Source organism: Bos taurus, chromosome 27 (genome assembly GCF_002263795.3).
Source record: "Bos taurus isolate L1 Dominette 01449 registration number 42190680 breed Hereford chromosome 27, ARS-UCD2.0, whole genome shotgun sequence".
Lineage (NCBI taxonomy): Eukaryota > Metazoa > Chordata > Mammalia > Artiodactyla > Bovidae > Bos > Bos taurus.
The window spans coordinates 16,408,257-16,432,783 of NC_037354.1; the positions used below are offsets into that span (position 1 = coordinate 16,408,257).

Genomic DNA, 24,527 nt, shown 5'->3' on the forward strand with positions numbered 1-24,527 from the left:
GTTGCCAAACACCATGCCTTTCAAAATGGTTCTCCGGCTCATTCTTAGAATCCTGCTTTGGGGACTGGTACTTTTATATGGAACGTGGGGTCCAAATGACACAGGTAAGGCTGCCCTCTGTTGCCCTCCTGCCTGAGGCCCCTGATTAGGAAGCTGCTAGAAGAAGCCCCAGGCAAGCAACAGAGGCCACGTCCTGGGTAAGCCTTGTGGTATATGCCGGAGTCATACCAGCGTTCAGCTGACACCCATGAGCACCATAGGGAGAACCGCACTGTTGGAAAAAGTAAAATATAGTCCTTACCCTCCAAATGGCAGTGAACACTGTGGGTGTAAATGTGAGATAACAGAGGTGAAATGAGTCCCAAGTGAGAGCACTGAGGACGGAATTTGAAAACTAATAGATACTTCAAATGAGTTGAGTAATAGGATTTTGTTGTTGTTTTTTTTTTTAAGAGAAATTTTAGGTTTACAGCAAAATTGAAGGCAAGGACAGCTATTTCCTATATACCCCCGCTGCTATCTACACAGCCTCATCCACGGTCAGCGCCCCACACCAAGGCGGTACTTTTATTACCATTTATAAACCTATGTTAACACTCCTTTCTTATCCAAAGCTGTAGTTTACATTAGGGTTCTCTCTTGGGGCTGTACAGTCTGTTGGTTTAGACAATTGTATAATGACGTATGTCCATCATTATAAAATCATGGAGTATTTTCACTCTAAAAATCCTCTGTGCCCTACCTGTTCCTCCCTTCTTCCCCCTAACCTCTGGCAACCACTGATCTTTTTTATTGGCATAGTTTTGCCTTTTCCAGAACATCCTCTAGCTGAAATTATACAGTATGTAGCCCTGTCAGATTGGCTTATTTCACTTGGGAATTTGTTTTTAAGCTGCCCCCAGGCCCTTTTATTGCTTAATAGCACCTTTATTTTTAGTGTTGAATAATATTCCATTATTTAGATGTACCACAGTTTAGTTATACATTCACCTAAGGAAGGGCATCTTTGTTGCCTCCAAGTCTTTGGCAATTGTGAATAAAACTGCCCAGTTGTCACACAAGCATTGTACAGGCACTCTTACCAGTAAACTTAAAGCCAGCTGTGACACACATCATAAGTAATTATCCTCTGTGACAACTCCACTAGACAATTTTTTTTCCATCCTGAACACTGGGGTCAAAAATAGTTTGAAGCAAAACAATAGATTTCCATTAGTATTCTTTAAATTTCTTATCCAGTTCAGCAGTATGATCTGAAAGTTATCAAATGTTTTCCATATGATTTATTGCATATTCTTCCCCATCCAGGAACAACAGCTCAAGGACAATATTATTATCATTTCTCAACAAAACCACCTTCATTATTTATACCTTCTCTCACTGACAGCACACATTCTACTTGCTTTGCACACTGGACTGCTTCCCTTATCATTTTAGTAGCTGTAATTACATAATATTGTATAGTATAGCCTTTTGTTAAGGTTAAAATTCTTAACAAAACCAAGAAGTAAGCAATTGAACTGTTACACCTGCACCTACTGATTGGCGAATAAGTACATATTCCATAACTTCTAAAATCTTATGTTTTTCTCATAGCATAATTCCTCTTTAATGTGGTACAAAGTGAAAGTGAAGTCGCTCAGTCGTGTCTGACTCTTTGCGACCCCATGGACTGTAGTCTACCAGGCTCCTCTGTCCATGGGATTTTCCAGGCACGAGTACTGGAGTGGGTTGCCATTTCCTTGTCCAGGGGATCTTCCTGACCCAGGGATCGAACCCAGGTCTCCTGCATTGCAGGCAGACGCTTTACCCTCTGAGCCATTAATAAACCCAAACACCTTTTGAAATTCTCCTAATTAACCCAAGAAAGACTGAACTCAGGCAAAGTGGACTGTGTTTGTATTTTGAGGACAGAAGAGTTCACTTCAAGCTTTCTTTTAAGCATAGTTTTGTTTTCTTGGGGTCAGGATTTTGAAAACAGTATTTTATCAAACTAGCTTTCTTTAACTGCATATGCAAGGGAAAAAAAAGTTTCGGAATTTCAAAAGAGTTTCATCTCGACCATTTTCCCCCCAGAGTTTAAAGAACACCATTTCATAAATCATTAAAAAAATTTTTTCTCTTTAGTCATAATCTCATACTACAATTTTTCTAATGAATTGAACCTGGATTTACCATTTTACAGAAGACAACACAGATGCCAGTCACACAAAGGGAATATCTGCTCACACACCTTCAAACAGGAGGGTCACAAAGCCGCCAGGAGGATGATGGGAAGGGAATCAAACCAATACCTCCGCGACACAAACGGCCTTCAGAACCAACTGGCAAAACGCCCGAACAGCACTTTGTACTCCAAAGAGAAGTTAGCCGGTGCACACCAGTGGACTTACTCAGCCTTGGAGCTTGTCAGCTCTTCCGGACGCATGTTTCTGCTCCACCAAGGAAGAGAAGAGAGTACGCTGGCAGCCGCTGCAGGGCAGGGGAGAAGCGTGGAGGCTCCCCGAAACAAGTGGTTTCAGCAGCTGCTAGAAACTTCCCCCTAAGACCTCCTCCCGGGGCCGGTGAGCCAGGAGCGGGGGTTCCTCGCAGCCATCCCTGCGCGTTGTCCTGGCCTCGAGTGAATTCAGGAAAACCCTGGAGTCAGCTCAGCAGCCCCACCTGAGGCACCAAAAACTGTAATTGAAAGTGTCTGGGTCCAGCTGCCCACCCATCAAAAACCGATAAAGAGGCAAGGTTGGTGGAAAGGAAAGCTTGCTTTACTTCCGAGGCCAGAAACAGAGGGGAGGGGGCCATGCCTGCAAAGGCCGACTCCCGCTGCTGATGCTCACTGGGCAAGAGCTCTTATAGATGGAAAGAGGGGGCTAATGCAGGAATGGCACCGTCAGCTCTGCCAATCATCTTGAAATTGGTCCTGCGGTGATCTGGTCAAGTGTACTTGTCTTCAGTTCCAGTTCCAGGATCGACGTGCTCCCATTTCTTTGACGCCAGCTCTCAGAGTTGTGGCGGCTTATGTCGTGGTTAGTCTGGTCATCATGTAGTTAACCTCTTTCACCTGGAGGGGGTTTCAGTGCCCACAGAAAGGCTCAAAGGAGATGGCTCAGAATATCATCTATAGCCCTTGAGGATGAATGAAATTAAACATATTCTTTGGCTTAAGTTTTCCATGGACAAAAGGCAGACAGAGCACGTGGTGGGGTGGGGGTGCACAGTGTCTTGCTCTGTTTCAATATCAATTAGAATATTACCTGCTGTACTCAAATACAGCGACAAAGTGGAATACAAATACACACACACACACACACACACACACACACACACACACAGATCCCCACAGCTGACCATCATTAAGAATTTTCCTACAGCTTGAAGCATCAGATATTTGTAAAGGATTAGGGCAGCTTGGTTCTTCCTCATTGTAACAGAGAAGACAAGCCCCGACCGAGTTCCTTGCTGGCAGAGCTAGGACCTCATCATAAGCCCTAATGAGAGATTTCAGTCCATTTGTTCTAAATAAGAATCCAGTTTCTCCAGGCGGGGCTCCACCAGCTTGTATCAGGCCCTGGGCCTGCATTCCATGAGCAATTTCACACTAAATATTTACCAAGCACTTCTGAAAAATTTCAGTGAGTCTGAACCTTAATAACTCAGGAAGTACAGTTGTGTAAATAAGAGGTTTTACCACATGCACGGAGATGAAACGGCACTGGGGGTGTTGTGTGTGTGTGTGTGTGTGTGTGTGTACTGGCGAAGGACACTCATGACATGGGGCTCGCTCACCACATGAAACACTTTTAACAGATTACAATGATTTCACAGTGATGTGGGCAGAGTTCCTGAAGTAAGCCATGTCCTTCCCACTTCATTGGCTGCCTTAATGTTCCAAGCCTGGGGACGAATCAGCTTTGTCCCCAGAGTACACCTTGACAGAGGATTAGAGGGTTCACTCTGCGTTCCTGTCTCCTTTTGTGAAAGCATCAGAGCACCCGAAATCCACGAAGGGAGAAGCTATGTTTGTTACTACATCTTTAACTGCATATTGCTTGCAGATAATAATCTCCATGCCTCCATGACAGTCACTGCCAAGGTCCTCCAGATACATAGGGGTCAGAATGGTGCTGCCTGAGTTTCAAATTCACATACAGAAAACTCATAAGTCATAAGGAGACCGTTCTGATTTTGATTTACTCTGCTACTCCAAGCATGTAACTATTATTTCAGCATTAACAAATACTAGAGCTTTTTGGGCTTCCCTGGTGGCTCAGACGGTAAAGAATCTGCTTGCGGTGCAGGAGACTTGGGTTCGCTCCCTGGGTTGGGAAGATCCCCTAGGGAAGGGCATGGCAACCCACTCCAGTATTCTAGTCTGGAGGATTCTAGCTTTTGGGGAGTGGGGAGAATTCTAGCTTTTTAGGAGCTTTTTCAGGAGTGGGGGAAAAAAGAGTGCTAAAGTTTCGTAGTTCAGGTTTTACTAAATGTGTTGCTTCATAGCACACAACCCTGGACCACCCTGGAATATTTCTCGGTCAAAGGTCATGACTACTCATAAGTAAGCTTTGTTCACTTTATGTGCAAAGGGTAGAGATTAATATCTGTTGATGCAATCCACAAGATGAAAGGAGCTGAATGACTCAGACAAGGGGCAGAGTGAGGAAGGGCATGCGAGCCTCGGAAGCACCAGTACTTGGGCCAAGATGAAATGTAGAATGTTATTTTTATTTTGTTCAATGAAGCAGGTAAGAGAATGAGGGGCCACAGGGTAGGAAGCTGTGATCTTGACCCTGAACGTTCCCATCTTATTTCCCATTAAGAGGAGGGTGGGCTCCCAAGGATGAAGGGGGCTTTCCACGTGGCATCTTTGTCATCATGGACAAATGTCTCCATTTCTCTATATAAATGGGGGGATTATAAGAGATACTCCCCCACACCATAGTTGTAAATCTTATCTTGCTAGAGTCATAGAAGAAAGCCCAGTGCATAGACTCAGGAAGGTTTGATGTTATTATTCTAGCAAAGAACAAACCTAGCCTTGTCATTCAGTGTGGCAGGGGGGTGGGTCTCCAGAAGCATGGATCATTCAAAACCATGGCATAGACAGTATATAGAAGAACCATGACCTGAGGATATTTTTTAATTTTGTGAAGCTCCTCCTTAGAAGTAAGCACTCAGCGTTTTTATCATTAAAATAAAACTCAGAATTTATTATTATTAATAACTATCTCAGTCCAATAAGTGCTTTTAGTTGGAGAATAGTTTTGTATTTTGAACATTCAGTTTAATTAAAAGAATTCATGTGTTTAATAAGGTTTACGAATGAAGTTTTATTTTATCCATCCTAACTTAAAACATCTAAAGTAGGCTTATTTTTGAAAGAAGGGAAAAATACTCATTGGAGGTAAAAATTTAGATCACAAGAGCATCACTTTAAAATGTCATTTGTAATCCTAATTTGCAGGTGGGGTTCACATTTCAAATCTGTGGCCAAGAAATGGAACCGTGCTCCTAGGTCTGTGGCAGGCATGAAGGGCTTGACATGTCCTCTGGGGAGATGATTTGTTTCTTTTCCTATCTCTCCTCATCCTCAAACTGTTAGATAATATCCATAAACATCAAAATAAATGGAAGCAAGAGTCATGAGACATTTTGAGAATTTCACTTTACCCCTTAAGATAATTGGATGATGGTTCTGGTTTAGAAATCACTGAGCTCACACTTCTCATCTCTTTCTTGCAGACCCTGCGAAAGGTCTCAGCTCTGCTCAAAATTTATTTGGTCCCATGACATTTTCATTCAAATGCTATGCCTTTCCTTTCTTCTTTATGTCCAGCTTCATCGAAAATGGAGCCTCTTCTGTGGTCACTCTTTCCAACAGCACAGTGACCCATTAATGACCCAAGTGTTCACAGAAGCAGAGGTTTTCTTGGGGAAAAAATTACTTGTCATTCTCTTCAAGTGGCTCATTCTGTTTGCAGTCGAAGCTGTAAACTGCTGGTAAGAAAATTACATTCTGACAAGCAACGCTCTCTCGGCTGGCGCACTAATTGAAATTGAACCACAGGCCTTAGATGGAGAGCAATCAGAAAGTTCATGGAATGAATTGGTTGTTGTTTAATCGCTCAGTCGTGTCTGACTCTTAGAGACCCTATGGACTGCAGCCCACCAGGCTTCTCTGTCTATGGGATTTCCCAGGCAAGAATATCGGAGTGGGTTGCCATTTCCTTCTCCAGGGGATCTTCCCAACCCAGGGATTGAAACTGGTCTCCTGCATTGGCAGGCTGATTCTTTACAGCTGAGCCACAGGGGAAAACCCTCACGGAATGAACGCCAGTCTGCAAAAGAGAAAGAACAGCCCACACTGGACCGTCAAAAAGTGACTGACCAGACTCAGTAGGCTGGTGAAAGTGGGGAATGGCTACTAGAGGGGACCCCCATCAACTGAAAAAGAGGCTGGGGGCGCTGGGCGGGGGTGGGGATACTTTTCCAAGTCCAGTAGACTCTAAACCTAGATGGTATATTTATATGGAGTCCCTGAAAACTGAATGGAAATGAAGGCAAATTTTGTGACGATAATCAGTTCTTGTCTAGACTTTATTTTTCACAGAAATAAATTCACAGGAACAGGAAAAAGAGCAGGGTTGTCCAGCATCCCCTAGACCAGAGCTTTCTGGCACCAAGGTCCTGACCCTCCAGCCTGCTGGGTGATTGGGAGGAGCCCAGGGCGCTGAAACACACGGCCAAGACCTCTGGTTTAGAGAAGCCTAGCGCCTCACGTCACCGCACCATGAAAACATCATCTCCTACCCATGCTGTAATGTGGAAAAGGCAGGGGAAAAAAGCGTGCATAGAAATATCACTGGAGAAGGAAATGGCAACCCACTCCAGTATGCTTGTCCGGAAAATCCCATGGACAGAGGAGCCTGGTGGGTTACAGTCCATGGGGTCGCAAAGAGCTGGACACGACTGAAGTGACTTATCACAGCAAGAGCACTAGGTCGATTGTAAGGAAATGATGTAAAAATGCCGTCAAAGTTCTGCCGTTTTTGTTGTCTTAGGTCTAAATTTTCTTGTAGGCAATATTTTGAAAACAATCCATGTACCTAGAAATCTGTCCTGAAGAGGAACAAAAATGAATCTACAAAGACATTAATATTGGATTAAAAAAGACATTAATGTTGGGACCACTGTGAGAAATCATAAACATCATTAAGCGTAGTAAAATAGATAGGTTCCAAATCCATATGATGAAACATTATGCTCTATAAAAGCATAGAAACATTATGCTCTTCATACGCTCTATGAAACTCTTTAAAAAGGCATTTTCTAAAAAGGATCATTTACATGGTGAAGCGGTGAAAAGCAGGGAGCAAAACTGGATACAAAGTACCAAGTTTGTAAATCAAACCTAGGTAGCACACTCAGAAAAGAGAATCAGACTACACACACAAAACAATAATGGATTTGTCTCTGAGTATGTGTGTGTAAGTCGCTTCAGTCGTGTCTCTTTGCAACCCTATGGACTGTAGCTCGCCAGGCTCCTCCATCCGTGGGGTTTTCCAGGCAAGAATACTGGAGTGGGTTTGCCATTTCCTTCTCCAGGGGATCTTCGCAACCCAGGGATTGAACCTGTGTGTCTTGCATTGCAGACGGATTCTTTATTGACTGAGCTACCAGGGAAGCCCTGATCAATCTCCTGTGATGCTTATATTCAGATGTTTTCAAACATTAAAAATTTGAACTAAGCTGCTTCCTAAGAAATCACGAGAGGAAGCCAAGAAGAGAGACCCCAGGGAGGATGTTGAGAGCCTGGCAGCGTCTGGCAGTCAGCAGCAGTTCAGTGGCTATTTAGGAGACAGGGGCAGGGATGAACACGCCCAGCGACCCTCTGTGAACACGCAAACAGGTTACAGGAGAGGAATTCTCTTTCAGCAGCATTTTTTTTTTTTTTATTAAATATTTGGCATACGGGATCTTTCACTTGGGCACATAGACTCTCTGGATTCTCTAGTGGCGGCACGTGGACTCGAGAGATCTTAGTTCCCTGACCAGGGGTTGAACCCGTGTCCCCTGTATTGCATGGTGGATTCCTAACCACTGGACCGCCAGGGAAGTCCCTCAGCAACGTTCTTAAAGGAAAAGAACTCAAAGAGTCAAAGCTTCTCCTAACCCTTGTAGATAACTTGGCTACTAATTTGCATTTTAATGATCAATAAATAGCAGCAGGCAAAATTCTGTAACTGGTCATTCTAGCAACTCAAAGCACTGATTCCTCGCAGCTTAATTCAGTCTTTTCATTAAAAGGAGTAGACAACAGCTTCTGAACTCATATTACTCATGTACAGCGAGTGTGTCTTGGGTCACCCTTCGTTCTTCCTCCTTCACCATGTTTTTAAAATCAACCCCCCAGTCATAGGTGAAACTTCGTTTCTTTGGGAGGGATGTGCGAACTTAGGCGGCCTCTTTCTTCTTGTCACAAATAAAAACCCAAAAGCTTAAGGCAGCTTCCGGAAAGGCGCTGGGTATCTCTCGGCACCTGGAAAACGTCTCTCACACTCTGCAGATTTGTATGATAGCTCCACACACTTTATGATAAAAATAAATGTGACGAGCACAATTACCTAATGTAAATAGACTCTTCCCATCATACACACTTGAATCTAAATTTTAGAGACCGAATTGAAAAAAGTCAGTCCAAAATCGAAATTCAAAAGTTCAAATGTTTCAAACTAGCATTTTTTTTTTCTAATGGATACTTAGTCTGCCGATCTCTTTTCAACTAAATCATAATTTCCAAGGGCAGCAGACAACGAATGTGGCAAATAACAAGTGGCCTTCAAATACATCACCAAAAAATATATATAAAACACCGAATCCAGATGGAAATGACATTTAGCAGTGCCCAGAAGTACGCAGTAGAATTTTCTAAGGCATCTGAATTTTGCAAGGGACTTCTAAATGGGCAACACACAGTCAAAACGAAGTCTAGTTGGGGAAAGCAACAGACCCTGACTTATACCTACCAAGGGCAATGGAAACAGAGTCTTTAAGGAAAAAATGGACAACCATATGCTAGTTCTATGTGGTTGCTTAATTTGTCTGTAATAAACGTGTTCAACACTAATTCATATGGTTGGTGTTATGTTAATCATTTTCATTTGAAACCTTTGTATAATCTGTTTATTCATTTCTAACTAGCTCCGGATGATGCCTCAAAAAAAAAAAAAAGCTAATAGTCTTCAGTTTGAAATATGGTCTGGAGTTTTGGAAGGTCAAAGTATTGTCAAAATAAAAACCGACAGAGTGCCAATGGTGGTGGGTAGACTTCCAAGGAGATCCACAAGAACCCCACCTGGGGAGCAGTAGTGTAATTTCCCCCTTGAGCAAAGATGTGCAAATACAACAGGAATCCCCATGATTAGGCCACTAATCATTTGACTTTTAATTAGTCAAACGGCAGAATATCCTGGATGGGCCTGACCCAATCAGGTGAGTCCTTAAACCAGGGACTGGGCCCCTCCTGAGGTCAGAGATGGGAAGCAAGAGGGAAGTTCTTCTGCTCGCTTTGAAGCGTAAGCTACTAAATTATCAGAGGATCACAGAGCTAGAACCTGAGTCAGAGGCTGCCAAAAAAGTGGGTTCGGTCAGTGAGAAAGCAAGACACTCAAGTTGTACAGCCAGTAAGACAATGGGGACCTATGTCTCAATGACGCCAAGGAACTGAATCTGCCCACAAGATGCAAGCCTGGATGAGGACCCAGACCTCAGGAGGCCACAGCCCAGAGGAAAACTTGGTTCCAGCCTTGCAAGATGTGAGCAGAGATCCTGGTCCTACCATGCTGGGCTTCTGACGTGCAGAGCTGGAGCTAACAAATGCGGGGTGTTTTAAGCCACCGCATTCCGGTAATTTGCAATGGAGCAACAGGAAACTAACATACTGATGTTTTTCTAGGCACTGGGGATCAATGGTTAAGAGCATATTCCAGACGTCCAGTTTAAGATGGCAGAGGACTGTATTTCTTCTCTTGAAAAACCAAGGCAGGGAAAGGGAGAAAAAGTTAAAAAGCAACCGTTTTCAAAGCAAGTAAGAGGTAGCAACTGTAAAGCACGCTAGAGCGTGTGAAGATGGGTGGTGAGGGGAGTGATAAACCCTGCCTTCGCAGAGGAGGAATCAGACCTCACAGCCTGGAGAGGTCGTGCAGCCTGCAATGATTTCTCATTGGAAAATGGGCAATGAACGGGGTGAGTCCCAGGGGTATGGGCTGCTTCAGCTGTATACAAGTTGTCAGACCCCAGCCTCTCAGCTCGGTGCTGAACAGGACTGTTCCCTGGAATGAGAGCTGGGGGACTAAGTGCATGATAAAACCGCCAGTCTTCCCATCCAGTCAACTTTAAAATAAGAGCAACAGTATTTCTCAAGCAGAAATGGAAGGTCCCTTCCCTGGAGAAGTGAATTCTTAAAGTAAAAGACCTCTGGATATCAGCAGAGGTCCTCTCGTAGGTTTGACCATGTCCCAAGAGGCACTTTATAAATCTATGAGACCACACCTGTTTCCCTTCTTTTCTTTAACCTTCTAACCTTGGCCTTTACACGAGCTCTTCTGCCAGCAATGCTGGTGCCCCAGGTGGTCCCACTGGCATCATTCCCCCTTATCAACTTCAGCTGTTTATTCAAATCCCAGCTTGCCATTGAGGTCTTCCACTAATTCACCTCCCATCCCCAACCCTCCCCATCACTTTCCTTCCTACGTACTAAGTTTTCCCCTTAGTGCTCATCACTCCATACACTGCCTTGTATTCTAGTGATTTGCCACCTCCCCTTGTCATCCATCCTCCCTTCATATAAAATCTAAGATGACAAGAGCAATTTTTGTCCATATAGAACAACACTCAGTAGGTGATCAAAAAGATTTTTTAGATACATAAAGACTAACAAATTTTTAAAAAATAAGAGAAAAGTTAAGGCAATTAAGAAAGAAAGAAAGTTGCAAAGTAGATGGAAAGAAACATCATATACTACTTACCTCTGTGGTAAATATTTAAATCATCAAAGCAATGAAAACATTATGAATGAATGAAACCAAAAAAGTAAGCTGTAACAATATGGGAGGATAACAAGAGAATTAGAGGCTTAGAGGTTTGATAGGTTACATCATCATCTGCAATTCCTAAAATTCGTGACTCAAGAAATAATATATACACTTAAAAATTTCAAAGGAAAAATGAGAAAAACAGCTTAAAGAGTTACAAGTGGTTTCAGCAAAATGTGAGTTTGATGCTTTTGGTTGTACATATTTTAGCTCTCTTTGATGTTTAAACTATATGTATTAGATAACATGTCATTTAATAAAAGGGAAAATGCGTCTTTGCAAAGTTATAGGAACGCCTGATTCTTTGTAATTCTTATCACAGTGGCTGGCACGTGGTCAGTATTGAACAAGTAGCTGTGGGACAGAGGGATGGATTCTGACTATAAATACACATGGAAGATGACTTCTGGGTTTCACTTTAAATCCTATAGAAGTAGGATGTGTTCTTTGACAAGAGAAAGGTAAAATGCTTCACAGAAAGCTTTGTGATATAAATCATAGGTGAAAACTATACATGCACTGAAATTATGGCCAAGTAATAGCAATAAAATAATGTATAAGACAAAAATTTTTAAATGTTAGAAAATGTTTATTATGAGTGCTTAAAAAAAAAAGTGCTGGGCCTCTATACCTATAGTTTTGAGCGGTATCACGTGGCCATATACTGCCACCTAGTGGCAACATCTGTAAGTACAGTCTGGTTTTGATAGCTGGGAGAGACTTTTCACATTTAAGCCAAAAAAGCTATCCCTCTATGTCCATCCACCCTTCTTTCTCAATTCATTAACCGAATCCTGAACAGGAGTATATATACGGAGGAAAAAACAGGCAGCAAAGCTAAAGTATTTTATTAATAATTTATTGTCAGTAAGAAAGACTGGTTAATGGTAGTTTTCAGTAAAAACCTTTACAAGACCTTGCATCACAAATATACAGACACTATAAAAATTGTGTCGTGGTGGTTTTGGTTCTAAACGATTCTGCAGAAGGTCCTCATTACACTTTCCAATAATGAAAAATGTTTATAATCCTAAAATACAGCAACCCATTTATTTAAGACATGTTCATGGATCAGATCTGTCCTCATCCTATGTACAGCTGGAAATGAATGACTATACTGAAATGTATGAATGAAATGTCCTACTTCAGCTGAAAAGGACAGAGTGAAACCCTGGTTATATTAAAAAAAAAAAAAATCAGGGTGCTAGGTAAATGACACGAACACCACCAAAATCCGGTCAAAAACAAAATGCACGAAGTTATCTTGAAAATCTAGGGGAAAACTATGAAAAATCAAATCTGTACATAAAATTTACAAAAAAAAAGGAAAATTAAAATAATCAAATCTATATAAATACATGAATCATGCTAACGAGAGAGAGGAGAGCTGATTTTCGCTTCATTGTTTTAACACGGGACAAATGTAAATACAAAAAAAAATAAAGTCTGGAAATGGTGCGGCAGACGTCAACCGCATCCGACAACAGTAGGTCAGGACACTGGCGATGGCGGACAGGTCAGGAGGCGCGGGTGGGGGTTCAGTGCAGCCATGCCCGGGGGCGGCTCCCCAGAAGAAGGGGCGCAAGCGCTGCTGCAGAGAACGGTGCAGGACAGGGCATCCGCTGCAGGGATCGCTCTAGGTTCGCTGGGGTTCAGGCACTTGGGGGGGTGGGGGCGGGGGGCGAGTCTGCGGGGTCAGACCTCCGTGTGCTGCTGCGAGTCCAGCGGAGGGACCGTCACCTCCTCGAAGGGGCCGTCGTCTCCGCTCTCGTAGTCACTCATCATGACCTCCGACTCGGCTTCGCAGCACGCGGACACGTCGGAGCAGGACGCCGTGGAGGCGTACACCGACAGCGGCAGGCTTTCCACGGCGGGGGCTTCAAAGGTCCTGGGGTACCCCGCAGGGTAGGGGGCGTAGGGTTCTCTGCGGGCGCTGCCGTCGCCAGCGCCGGCTTTCTGAGGTTCGGACAGGTCCACGGCGTAGAAGCTGGGCAGGTACTGGTTCGGGTGGAACCTCTGCCGGCCTCGGGAGGCGGAGCCCGGGCTCCCCGCGGCCGGCGCGTCCCTGGGCGGGTGTATGGATTCGAACTGGTCGCTGAACTCGGGGGGCAGGGGCGGGAGCTCGTCCGCGCCGGGGAAGTCCTCTGGAGGGGGCGGAAAGTCACTCTCGATGTCGTAGCCTCCGGGGTAATAGTCCGTATCGATGGCGTTGGGATCGGCAGAGTACAGGGGGGTCTGCTCGTCGATTACCTCGTAATTGGGGAATTCCTGGATGTCCGGCAGAGGAACGCTGGGCATCCAATCCGACGTATCCCAGTGATACCCTTGTTGGAAAAGAAAACCAGATGTCAAAGTGTTTTCCTCCCCAGCGTGTGCCCCGCGGCAAAGGGCCCAGTGTATGCAGCACGCACAGGCGCAAAGGCATCCGTCCCGCGCACCGAGGGCCACCATCGGGGGAAGCCTCGGTCCCTGCTTTGACCCCCTCCCCTCCCGCGCCGCTTCTGAGACCCTCTATGAGTTAGGCTCTGCTCCTGAAATGAGGACTTACAGTTTTAGGTAAGTACCTAACTTTCAAAGAAACGTTAAGTTTTTAACAGAAGCAGCAGTATGCTAGCGCCTAGAGGACATGCACTTTTCTTCAAACGATTCCAATCATCCTTTCAGCTTCCTGCAGTCATTGAAAACCCTCTGCCCTCTATGAAGAAGAGTGTTAGTTCAGCCTTAGGACCTTGATAAAGAAATTTTGTCCTTGCAGAAAGGCGGCTCAAGAATGTCACCTGATCTGCACTACTTGTCATTAAAAAAAAGATACCAACGAATGTGTCTTTCAGATAATAAAAGTAATCACTTAGCATGCAAAATTTTAAAAATAAATTTCCTTTAGAATGTCATAAACTTAATGTTACAATTGTACTATTTTCCATGAGTCCTCAGAAAGACAATAAATTATATTAATTTAGTAATACAGCAAAGCATGCCTCAAAATCAAACGAAAGGCAATTAAACATTGACAAATGTAATACAATTTTTGATAAACTACAGTAATTTTGTTGCTTTAAAAAGGACTAAGGGTCATTTTCAACTATATAAAGGTATAATTATTAAAAAAAAAACAAAAACCCTTCCAATTTGGGGGTAGCCCCCCACCCCAGGATTTTTGAAATCCTTTGGCAGCCAGTGAAGGTGAGGCAGGCACGTTTAGAATGCAGGGGCGAACGAGGAGGCAGCAGTTACGGTGCAGACACGTGCAGCAAGTCAGCACTGGGTCAAGTCTCCGCCCATGTGTTTAGTGAAAAATGAATGAACAACTGGCATGCATAAGTCACCTCTTGATTTGCTGAGGTCAGGAGCAGCCAAAGACTCTTTTGGTTGCAGAGTAGAGAGAAAAGAAAACACTTGTAATTAAAAGAGAAAGACGGCTGAAAAGGCAATAAAGATAAGTCCATAACACAATATAAACTGTTTTATTAAGGCCCAGTCAGCCATGTACTGTGCCTTCTAGGCCATTATCTACGAAAATCCCAAACGGTGAGAAATTTGTGTAGCACAGATAAAATGGGACGTGGGAGTGGAGGGAGAAGATGAGGGATGATGAACTAGGGATGTGGCTGGGAAACTCGGACAGGATTTTACTTTCTTTCCCTTGTTTCTGGCAAGCTCCTCCTGAAAACACAAAATTTTGTTAGGAGTAATTGAAATGGAGTCTATAAGGCTCTAATAAAATGTAAACTGATAAGGAATTTAAATGACTCCCTCATGTTACTGAGAAAGATTATAAAATCATTTTTTTTTCCTAACGCTGGGTAACATCAGGTTGCTTAGGTGATAATGCAAAATACATAAGCTATAGCTACATGACAGACACAAAGTTTACGGCACAATATAGCCTTCACATGTCCGTCATTCAGAGAAACCACAAACACACTTAGATACTGATGAAGAGCTAAAAGAAAACCTCACCAGACCTTGCCCTGGGTGAACATGATTTTATATTCACATTGTCCACCTTTCCTTAGAGACACCATCAGCTGACCTTAACCCTGAGCCCACCCAAATCTGTCTGGCCTCTCCCTCTCCTGGAGTCCTTGTTTTGCACACAGAACTCTGCATGGGGCAAAGTCAACGTGAATCACGTGACCGCAGGGCAGGCTGCTTACCCTGGCTAAGCTTCAGGCTCTTCTCTTCGAAATGGAGGTGGAAATCCCTTAGTTATTATGAGGATTAAATCACATAATGTAGGTCAAGCACTAACCATTGACTATCATTGTAATTCTTATTGTGAAATAAATGACAAGTAATTTTCTAAAGTAGACCCATGCTTTCTGTGCATTCAATGATGCTCTTGAAAACCCAGTGATAAAGTAACTTGGAACAAATAAGATTTGGTTGACGGTTCACTTCTAGGAATTTAAATCAAAGACTGAAAAAATTGTGGTGATTTCTAAAACATGAGTAAGCCAGTATTTAGCTAACATTTACCTCTGGAACTATTCTAAAAAGCCTGCTAAAAATGTGGTAGTTTCTTTCCAAAAAGAGGATTGACAACTTCTGTTTACTAAACAGCCATTCCATTATTCTTAGTTTTCCATTTTAAACTCAATTTATATTTAATATGTCAAAGACATTTTTCAACGAAAGAGATTACCATGAAAGAACTATTCGAATTCTGTTTCTTTAAACTCAGTCAATATATTATATAAATATTAGGGTTCCAAATCATGGGAGAACTAAGGTTCAGTAGACAAAATATAGATCCCCTTCTGATACGCCAAGTGAAGACAAGGTAACTTCCTGGAAACTAAGTGTAAGGCTCGCCAGTAACCTAAATGAGTAAGCTGCACCCATCAAACTTGGCTTGAAACCATCCTTCTCTTACCCATGTCTCAGCAAACCTATTTGTTGTCCCAGCAGAAAGGATTCCCTAAGCTTCGTGGGCCCCAGTGGTCTAGGCCAGTGGTTCTCCAAGTGTGGTTCTTAAATCAGCAACATCAGAATCAACTGGGGGCTGGCTTGTTAGAAATGTGCATTCTCAGGGCCCCAACCAGATTTGCTCAATCAGAAATCTTGGAGTTAAGGCCTAATGATTAAGCTTTTCACAAGCCCTACAGTGATCTGATTTCTAGTCTGAAAATACCTGTGCACTTTGCATGTGATAACTTGAATTCCAGTGCACTGATGGAGGGCTAATTTGAAATAATTTAAGGCAGGAATTTCTTAAAATTTTGAACAGATAAAGCTTCCTAGAAAATGATTTTTACTCAACCAAATATAAAAATATTGCCTTCTATCATGTTCTACAATTTTCCTCAACCATACCAGGGAAAATACAAAAGGGAAGACTCAGGTATAGGCAATTATAAAAGCTGTGTTATACTTAGTTTTACTCCTATTCACACGAAGAGAATTTTCTATATTAAAACATTTTTTTAGATAGAATTACTTTTAATTTCTTCATACTGTTCCATGTAAAGGCAGTTGTCAAGACCCTATGGGTGACTTCTGGCAACTGTGTAAATTCACTGTGAACCACAAAAAAGTAACAAAGACCACAGACATAGGTAACATATGTAACATACATACATAATGATATTTTGCAATACCTCTGGATTATGAATGGACACACCTGCATAGCATAAAAGTATTCAACCTCTTCAGAACCATCACATAAGGACTTTGTACAACACTATAACAGCAAAAGCACACCACTCCAGGGACAGTCACTGTGAACACGAACACAGAACACACACACAACTATACCTTCTTCAGTCACCATGTCAACGACAGCATTGACAAGATGTATTACAGTCACTATGGAAGCTTGTGAAAAGGCACAAGAGCAGTAAATTAGAAAGACCTTCAGTGAGTCAGGAACCTGCATTAAATATGATTTCTGCATACTATACAGTTTCTACCTCATAGTTTAATGATGTAAATACTTGAAACATAGCTATATAATTATGTATGATCTTTGCACTTGTTCCTTATATGTCTCAGGTTTTTCCAATCAAGTTATATATTTGTTATCATTAATCAAAGGAATAAAGAGTAACCATATTATACTGTAATTTAGGAAAAGAACTTTCAGCCATAAATTTGTTTTACAATTATAATTATGAATCAAGTCAGGACACAACCACCCTGATTTTAACATCCCATGGGCAAAAGCTTTCACATTCAAAGAGTCAAATACTTGGCTAAGCCAATTTTCTAGGTCCATTTAATACACTCATACATTGTTTGCAGGAAAAAAATTAAGAGCTGCATAATAAGGTAAAATATGCAATATGAATACAAAAATGGCTTTGTATCTGTTCTCTGTACTCCCACCCCAATTTTCCTGTCTCTGCAGACGAGTTAACAGCTGGTGAGCTAACATACCAGCAGAGAAACGCAGACTGTCTGCCTGGCTGTTTCCTGTGTAAATCCCCTTTTCATTCCTGTATCAAACTGTTTCAAAGTATTTATGCCAAGATAAATAAGTGTGCATGTAACAGGCAGAAGGATGGCCCTCTGAAAAGGCCACATCCTCGCCCTGGGAACAAGTTACCATCCTTGGCCAAAGGGACTTTGCTAATGTGATGAAGTTAAAGAGCCTGAGATGAAGAGACTCCCCTGCATGATCTGTGCAGCCCCCATGTAATGGCAAGAGTTCTTAAGGGGAGCAACTTTCCCAGCTGTGGTTGGAGAGCTAGGACTGCAGCAGACAGACCGGTGAGGCGCAGTGCTGCTGTCTTTGACAGATGGAGTCCATGAGCCATGGAATGTGGGGAGGTTCTAGAAGCTGGAAAAGGTACAGGACAGGGTCTCTCCTCTGGCGTCTCCAGAAAGGAGACAGTCCTGCTGATATCTTAATTTCAGCCTCCTGAGACAAGCGTCACACTTCTAAACTGCAGACCTATAACAAATCTATCATGTCTTAAGCCACTATGTAATCTATTACAACAGCCTTAGAAAACTAGAAATATGACTTAAATATACTCTTAATACAGGCTTCAAATTTATGATTCATAATGATTAAAATTATGATAAAGATTAAAATAAAGACACTCCTGGATAATATATTTTTTCTCACCTTGTATTATCTGGCAATTAATTTTCATAACTAGTTTGACCATAGCTTACTAAAAGTATCTAAGACTATTAAGAAGAATGATGTTTCAGTTAAAAGAAAAAAAAACCTAGGAAAAGAAAGAAAATACTGGCAAAATTCTGAGATTTATGAAGAGCATTTAAGGACAAAGATATAAATGATTATGTAAACTGGCAACTCTATAATGTTTTAGAATTAAACCTAATGAAAGAAAGAATTCTACTTTGTTGTTGGTTTGATAAGCAGAGCTCTGTCCAAATACTTTATCGCTAAATAATAAACACTGTTGCACCTTCATATCATATATAACATGCTTGAAATGGCTCAGGAATGAATAGAACATACATATGGCCATCCTTAGTTTCGAAATGGTCTCTGCAGTGTATTATGGACTACCTACTCTGGGTTTACAATCAAATAATTATTAGTGAGTTATTTCCTTCTATCAATAAACTGTTTACACATGGCATTTTTATGCAAAAAAATTACAATCAAACTAATTCTGACATTCAAAAATTTCCACTAAAAACTCACTTTACTGGGTTTCTGGATACTGACAGTTTTCTCTACTGGTATGTGCTAATATGGTAAAGCTGCTTATCAACGCCATTCACCCTCAAAGAAACAAAACTGGCAGCAAAGATCCCACTGTCAAACCTTCTTCATTAGAAATATAATCCAACTTACTAGCAATCTCTTAAACTGCGCTCTCAGTCAGTACGCTCTGATCCAAATGGGAGCTGAGGCCGCAGAGGAGTCGGTGGGGAGAGACAAATAGAACCTTGTAACAATCACAGGTGCTGCTCAAGTTGCCCATGTCAGACTATCGCATCTCCTCTTAGGGCTGTGGGGGTGCGAGCGTGTGTGCAACGCAGGTGTGCTCAAGGAAGCCGGTACGAGGTGTTTTTTTTTAAAAATCCACATAACTTCTATAGCATTCACTGTCACGGAAGAAAGGTCGCTGCAGAACTAACCCATCAGACAGAGCTTATCTTTCAATCAGTTACGTTTTCTTTCTTAGTATGACCAGTCACTACCGTTCCAATTCCTAAGCATGAAGGATGTTTGCAACATCGTCCCCGGCGGATGTTCATGCAAGGCTGTGTAACTGTGGTCTGACGTGAGTGTGAAGACCGTCTGAGATGGAATCAGCGACTATGTCCCTGTCCTGTGTCACATGAGTGGGGCTGCGGACGGTGAGCACTGCGGATGCGTGTTTACTCACCATTGTCATCGCACGACTCCGACTGGAAGGAGCTCAGGGAGTGCACTTCGGACAGGCTTTCCCGGGCGCTGTACGGCTGAGATGGCTTCTCCTCCAACGGCTTTTTGGAGAGACAAGGATCAAGATCCACTACTTTAGCTAAAAGGAGATGACAGACAAAAGAGTTACATGCCATGAAGGCAGGAGACTCTCTTTTCTTCCCTGCTGTATCCTGACCCGTGGACTGCCTGGGATTTATTCAATGAAAGAACATTGAAAGAAAAAGAAAAGAAAAGAAACATCTCCAAAACAGAACAAGATACTAAATACAAAACCTATAAATACAGCTTGCAGACTCATAAGAATAGAAATTCTCAATAAACCGGCCTGTGGGGGAGACTATCAGACAACATGGGGAATTAAAATTTTATTTGAAAATGGTAATATATAGCTTTTTCTAGGCATCCAATAGACGTCAGGCCACTTAAATATTGTCGCTTCTTCCAGCCACATCTGAGAAAAAAAAAAAAATCCTATCATGCAAATGCCCTCCCAATTTTTCGTCATAAAAATCCCCCCACCAATTAGAGTTGAGAATCCTGATCAATTACAAAAACAAAATGATCTTTCCAGATGAATGGAACACAACTAGATTCAATTCCTAAATTAAAGCAACATCGTGGCCACAGTGCTCGGTCAGAGATGCGAAGCCAGGAAAAGGTTCCCAGTCGTACCAGAGCTCTGTGGAGTCTGGGCACGTTCATCACTAACAAAGATGCTACACTGCCGCGAGGTCAGAGACATTTTATCGAAAAGAAGAAAACCATTCTTACTATCATAGTCGAAGTCCCAGCTAGGTTTCTGGATGGAATCGCTGTCAGAAGGAGAGTTTGAAGGCGGCGGGGGAGGCAGGTTTGGGGCCACGCTGCAGACGGCCACAGCTTTCCGGTGTCCATGCATGGACTCGGGGTTGAAGGTGCTGAACTCTGGGTGCTCGGGTATAGCTGACCCTTCAAAGGAGTTGCGGTCAAGGTTGTTTCGAGAGTCACTGGGAATGCTTGGGGTGTAGGAGATGGGCCGCACAGGCACCTGGGGTGGTATGTCGGAGTAAATGTTCTTATTCAGCTTGGAATCGAAATACGGTCTTTGCAAGAAAGCCGCGCTGGGTCCCAAGTGTTTGTCCTCGGGTTCGGGCTGGGGTTTCTTCTTCCGACTGATCATCTTGCGGCAGAAGACGAACACCAGCACCAGCAGAAAGATGCCTGTGATGAAGACGACGATGCCGATCCCCTCGGCCAGGCCGATGTTCCAGGGGGTCGACACGTACTGGTTGGGAGCCACGTCTTCGCAGTGTTTCCCCTTGTACTCGTGGCTGCAGTTGCAGTGGTAGGAGCCGTGCGTGTTCTCACAGAGGGCCCCGTTCCGGCAGGGGTTGCCAGCACATTCGTCCACGTCGCTCTGACACCTGCCGAGATAGCCCAGGGTTAGGAGAGGCCTTGGGAGCATCATAGAGACTAAAGGCTATTCATCCCTTCCTAGTTAAGACTCAGCCAACACTGACCGGGGCTTCCCAGGTGGCACTAATGGTAAAGAACCCACCTGCCAGCGCAGGAGACACGGGTTCCATCCCTGGCTGGGGAAGATCCCCTGGAGGAGGGCATGGCAGCCCACTCCAGTATTCTTGCCTGGAGCATCCCATGGACAGAGGAACCTGGCGGGCTATAGTCCATGGGGTCGCAGAGTCAGACACGACTGAAGTGACTTAGCAACACTGACCCAGACGTAGAACAGCCAAAACACACTATCAACAATAACTACACAAAAATCCTTCGTGGAGGAATGACTCGTTTGAGTTTACACCCTGTACACCTGAGAGATAAACATGTCACGTCAATGTTTAGCTGCCATTTTTCTAAGGATTCAACAGACGACTGACTCAAACTCATTGGCTAAACGTCAGTCTGTCTCTATTTCTGATCCAGAGATTTAGACAAGTGCATGCTAATAAATGTATTCCAAGAGGGCTGGATTAAATTTCTCCAATAACTTTCCCACAGGGGACTATGACTGCTCCATACAGCATGTGAAAGGCCAGAAAACTCTCTGTTTTTCATTTTTAGATGTTTCTCCATGTTGAAAACCCTCCTTAGCTCCTCACCCTTACAGAATCGCCCACAGGAAAGTCCCCTCAAGCCCCCTCCTCCCCTCCCCTTCCCAGTGGGCATCTCTGGCACCTGTGCGGGTCCTCCCGTCACCGCTCAAACCCTTCCTCCTCTAACAAAATGCATCCTCCTCTAACACCCCTATACTCACCTGGCATTACAATTTTGATTACTGGGACATTTTTGTCAACTATATTGAGTACTGACTAAGATACAAGTAGATTAATGAATGAAAACCACGTGACTGACGGTGAAATTCAGAATTACTACGAGAACAAAATGTTATGTGAATCTCTGCAGGCAGGTCACACTTCAAGCCTTCTAACAAAAGGGGCAGGTGAAGGCTTTTCTAGATGTATAGCACTAGGCACTTGTATGTAACAAGCACCAAGTTTTTAAACTGAACCTGGGGGAAAGTCTAAGGTGAAATGGTCCCTGGAACTGAAAACCATTTCATTCAAAGTCGACAAGAGGCATCTTTAGTGCCTCATATTCTTCATCAAAAATACTGATCACCTCTCAGACTATGCAAGGCTCACAAAAGATACCTAAAGAGTTGAGAAATGTTTTAGATGCTACATAAACAATGAAAAAAAAGTCATCTATCTTATAGATAGGTAACAACCCCATGAGCATCTGTTTTTAAAAAAAACAATCTTACTGTTTCCAGTTACTTCCTGCAAGTACCCATATGTTCCTTGTTTATAAATAACATTTTTAAAATATAGAAGCATTTTATATTCAAAGCATATAGTACTCCAAGCATTATATCATGTTCACTTGTTCAATATTTTTTTTTAAAGAATGAAAAGATAAATTATACAAAGAGTCACCATGAGCTCTGAATTCAAATTCTAAAGCAACACAGTCCAAATTACTGAAGTTTTGTCGCATCTGCCAATCACTGTGACCCTACAGAGAGCTGCAAACACAGATCTTGAAAGAAGTCAGTTACCTTTCTCCCCTAAAACCTGAGTCACACTGACAGACAGCACCATCCAAACTGTCAAAACACGTTCCGCCGTTTTTACAAGGTTCATCTTTGCAGTAGGGGCTGAGCTGGCACCTGAAGGACAAGGGAAAAGTAAGCATAAAAACCCAGTGTTTTTTCTGTACCTACAGGAGCAAGTGAATGTGGACACTGCACGCACACACGACGACACCGGAAGTGCGACTACTGCAGTGAGTGGTGGAGTCTGGGCAAACCTACGCACCTCTGACCAGAGTACAGTCCTCTGCACTGGCAGACGAAGTCTCCGTTGTCCACAATGCAGGTGCCGCCGTACAGGCAGGGGTTGGAGGAACACGGGTTGACGCTCACCTCGCAGTAGGTCCCGACGTACAAGGTATTGCATTTGCAGTAATAACCTAAACCAGCAAACGGGAACCCAAAGTACTATCACTCAGTAACTCAGAAAGAGAAGTCTCAGGGTATTGGTTTTTACGTTTAAGTGAAAATTTGGCTCTCTAAGACTTGTAAATCCTATTCGATCCCCTATACCCTCTGGGCACAAAGCTGTCTGCATTACCAAACCTTTCACCGCTGGTATCAACAAATACGAAGGACTGAAGAGGGAACTCGTGACTCGATCAAGGTCATCCTAACTTACCCAAGGGGGCCCAAGGCCTTCTGGAAAACCACACTCCCACCCCCATCTCGAGTGAGCAAGGCTGGCAGGCCCCTCACTGGGCCGGCGGGTAAAAGGAGGCTTAGGGAGAACTATGTGGAACCAATTCCAACCCCCTGGTTGGAGTCCTTATGGCTGGAAAGGCATTCAGGGTCAGCCGTGGTTTCCTGAGGCTAGGGTGCAGAATGACACACGTCTGGAAACGCAATGTAGTGAGGCCACTGCTCAGTGGGAGAGAAACTGACCCCTCCAGCCGCTCCCAGGATGAACCCTAAACCCAGCTCCACTCGAGCTTCACTTACACCGGCTGCAGTATGTGACCAAACTGCACACGAAGAAGAAAAGCAGAAACGCTGGGAGGCCTCGCCCCAGTGCACACACGTGGACGGATCACTTAGGGGAGGCTCTGGTGTGAGGCTTACCTCCCGTCGGGGAGGGGTGGCAGACGCCCCCGTTCTGGCAGGGGCTGCTCGAGCAGTCCTCCGTCGCTGTCAGCAAGCACCCGGGAGACACATCCACCGACTCCTCAATGTGTGCGTAGCTCCTGGGTCTGTTGTTTAAGGGCAGCTCCTGCCCGTTCAGGTAAATGGAGTCCATGCAGCCCCGGAAACCATTGCCCACCTGGGGGCTCCGTCCGTGCCGCGAGCCCTGCTGGCGGACGTGGCCCCCAAAATACACATGGCTGTCGAGGTTGAGGGTTTTCAGTGTCCCCGGGGCTGTGCCCGAGGCGGTGTGGACCTGATCCAGAACCAGCCTGGCGTAGTTCCCGTTCACCTCCAGGGACACGGCGTGCCACAGCCCGTCGTTGACCTGGATGCTCTGCACCGAGACAATGCCGGGGCCGCTGCCACAGTCGAACTTGTACTGCAGCCTCCCGTTGTGGATCTGCGACAGAGACAATCACTGTGCGTGTTATTCTCGCGGAATCGTCGAGCCCAGCCTCGGATCACGCGTCTAAAGGAGGGGCTGGGTCTGCCACCTGAAGGCAGCAAGTAGGGATGAAAGGGAAAGTCGCTTAGTTGTGTCCGACTCTTTGGCAGAGTAGCCTGCCAGGCTTCTCTGTCCATGGAATTCTCCAGGCAAGAAATATTGGAGAAGGTAGCTTTTCCCTTCTCCAGGGGATCTTCCTGACTCGGGGATCGAACCCAGGTCTCCCGCAATGCAGGCAGATTCTTTACCAGCTGAGCTACCAGGGAAACCCAAGGCCTCACATTTAAGTACTATAGAACACGTGCTTCTTGGTTTACTGTACAAATAATAAAAACAGGCCTCTCAGGGATATCAAAGTTCCAACTACGTAACCTAAAGGCATTGTGTAAGTGACTGACAACTGCTAACCGAACAACAGAAGAGCATCAG

At 43.8% G+C, this 24,527-nt stretch overlaps 1 protein-coding gene across 7 annotated transcripts in view; it reads right to left on the minus strand.

Moving 5' to 3' along the window:
• Nucleotides 1–11,927: 11,927 nt before the first annotated feature.
• Nucleotides 11,928–24,527, minus strand: part of FAT1 (FAT atypical cadherin 1) — a 125,930-nt gene continuing 113,330 nt past the window's right edge. For 4 of the 7 annotated variants that reach the window (XM_010820249.4, XM_059882182.1, XM_059882180.1 and 1 more), the window contains exons 22-28: nt 23,591–24,053; nt 22,755–22,908; nt 22,496–22,606; nt 20,212–20,843; nt 19,400–19,537; nt 14,411–14,446; nt 11,928–13,408 (exon numbers count right to left, since the gene is read on the minus strand). In XM_010820249.4, coding sequence (XP_010818551.2) covers nt 12,780–13,408; nt 14,411–14,446; nt 19,400–19,537; nt 20,212–20,843; nt 22,496–22,606; nt 22,755–22,908; nt 23,591–24,053 — 2,163 coding nt within the window. In that variant the 3' untranslated portion in view covers nt 11,928–12,779. 7 annotated transcript variants of the gene reach the window in all.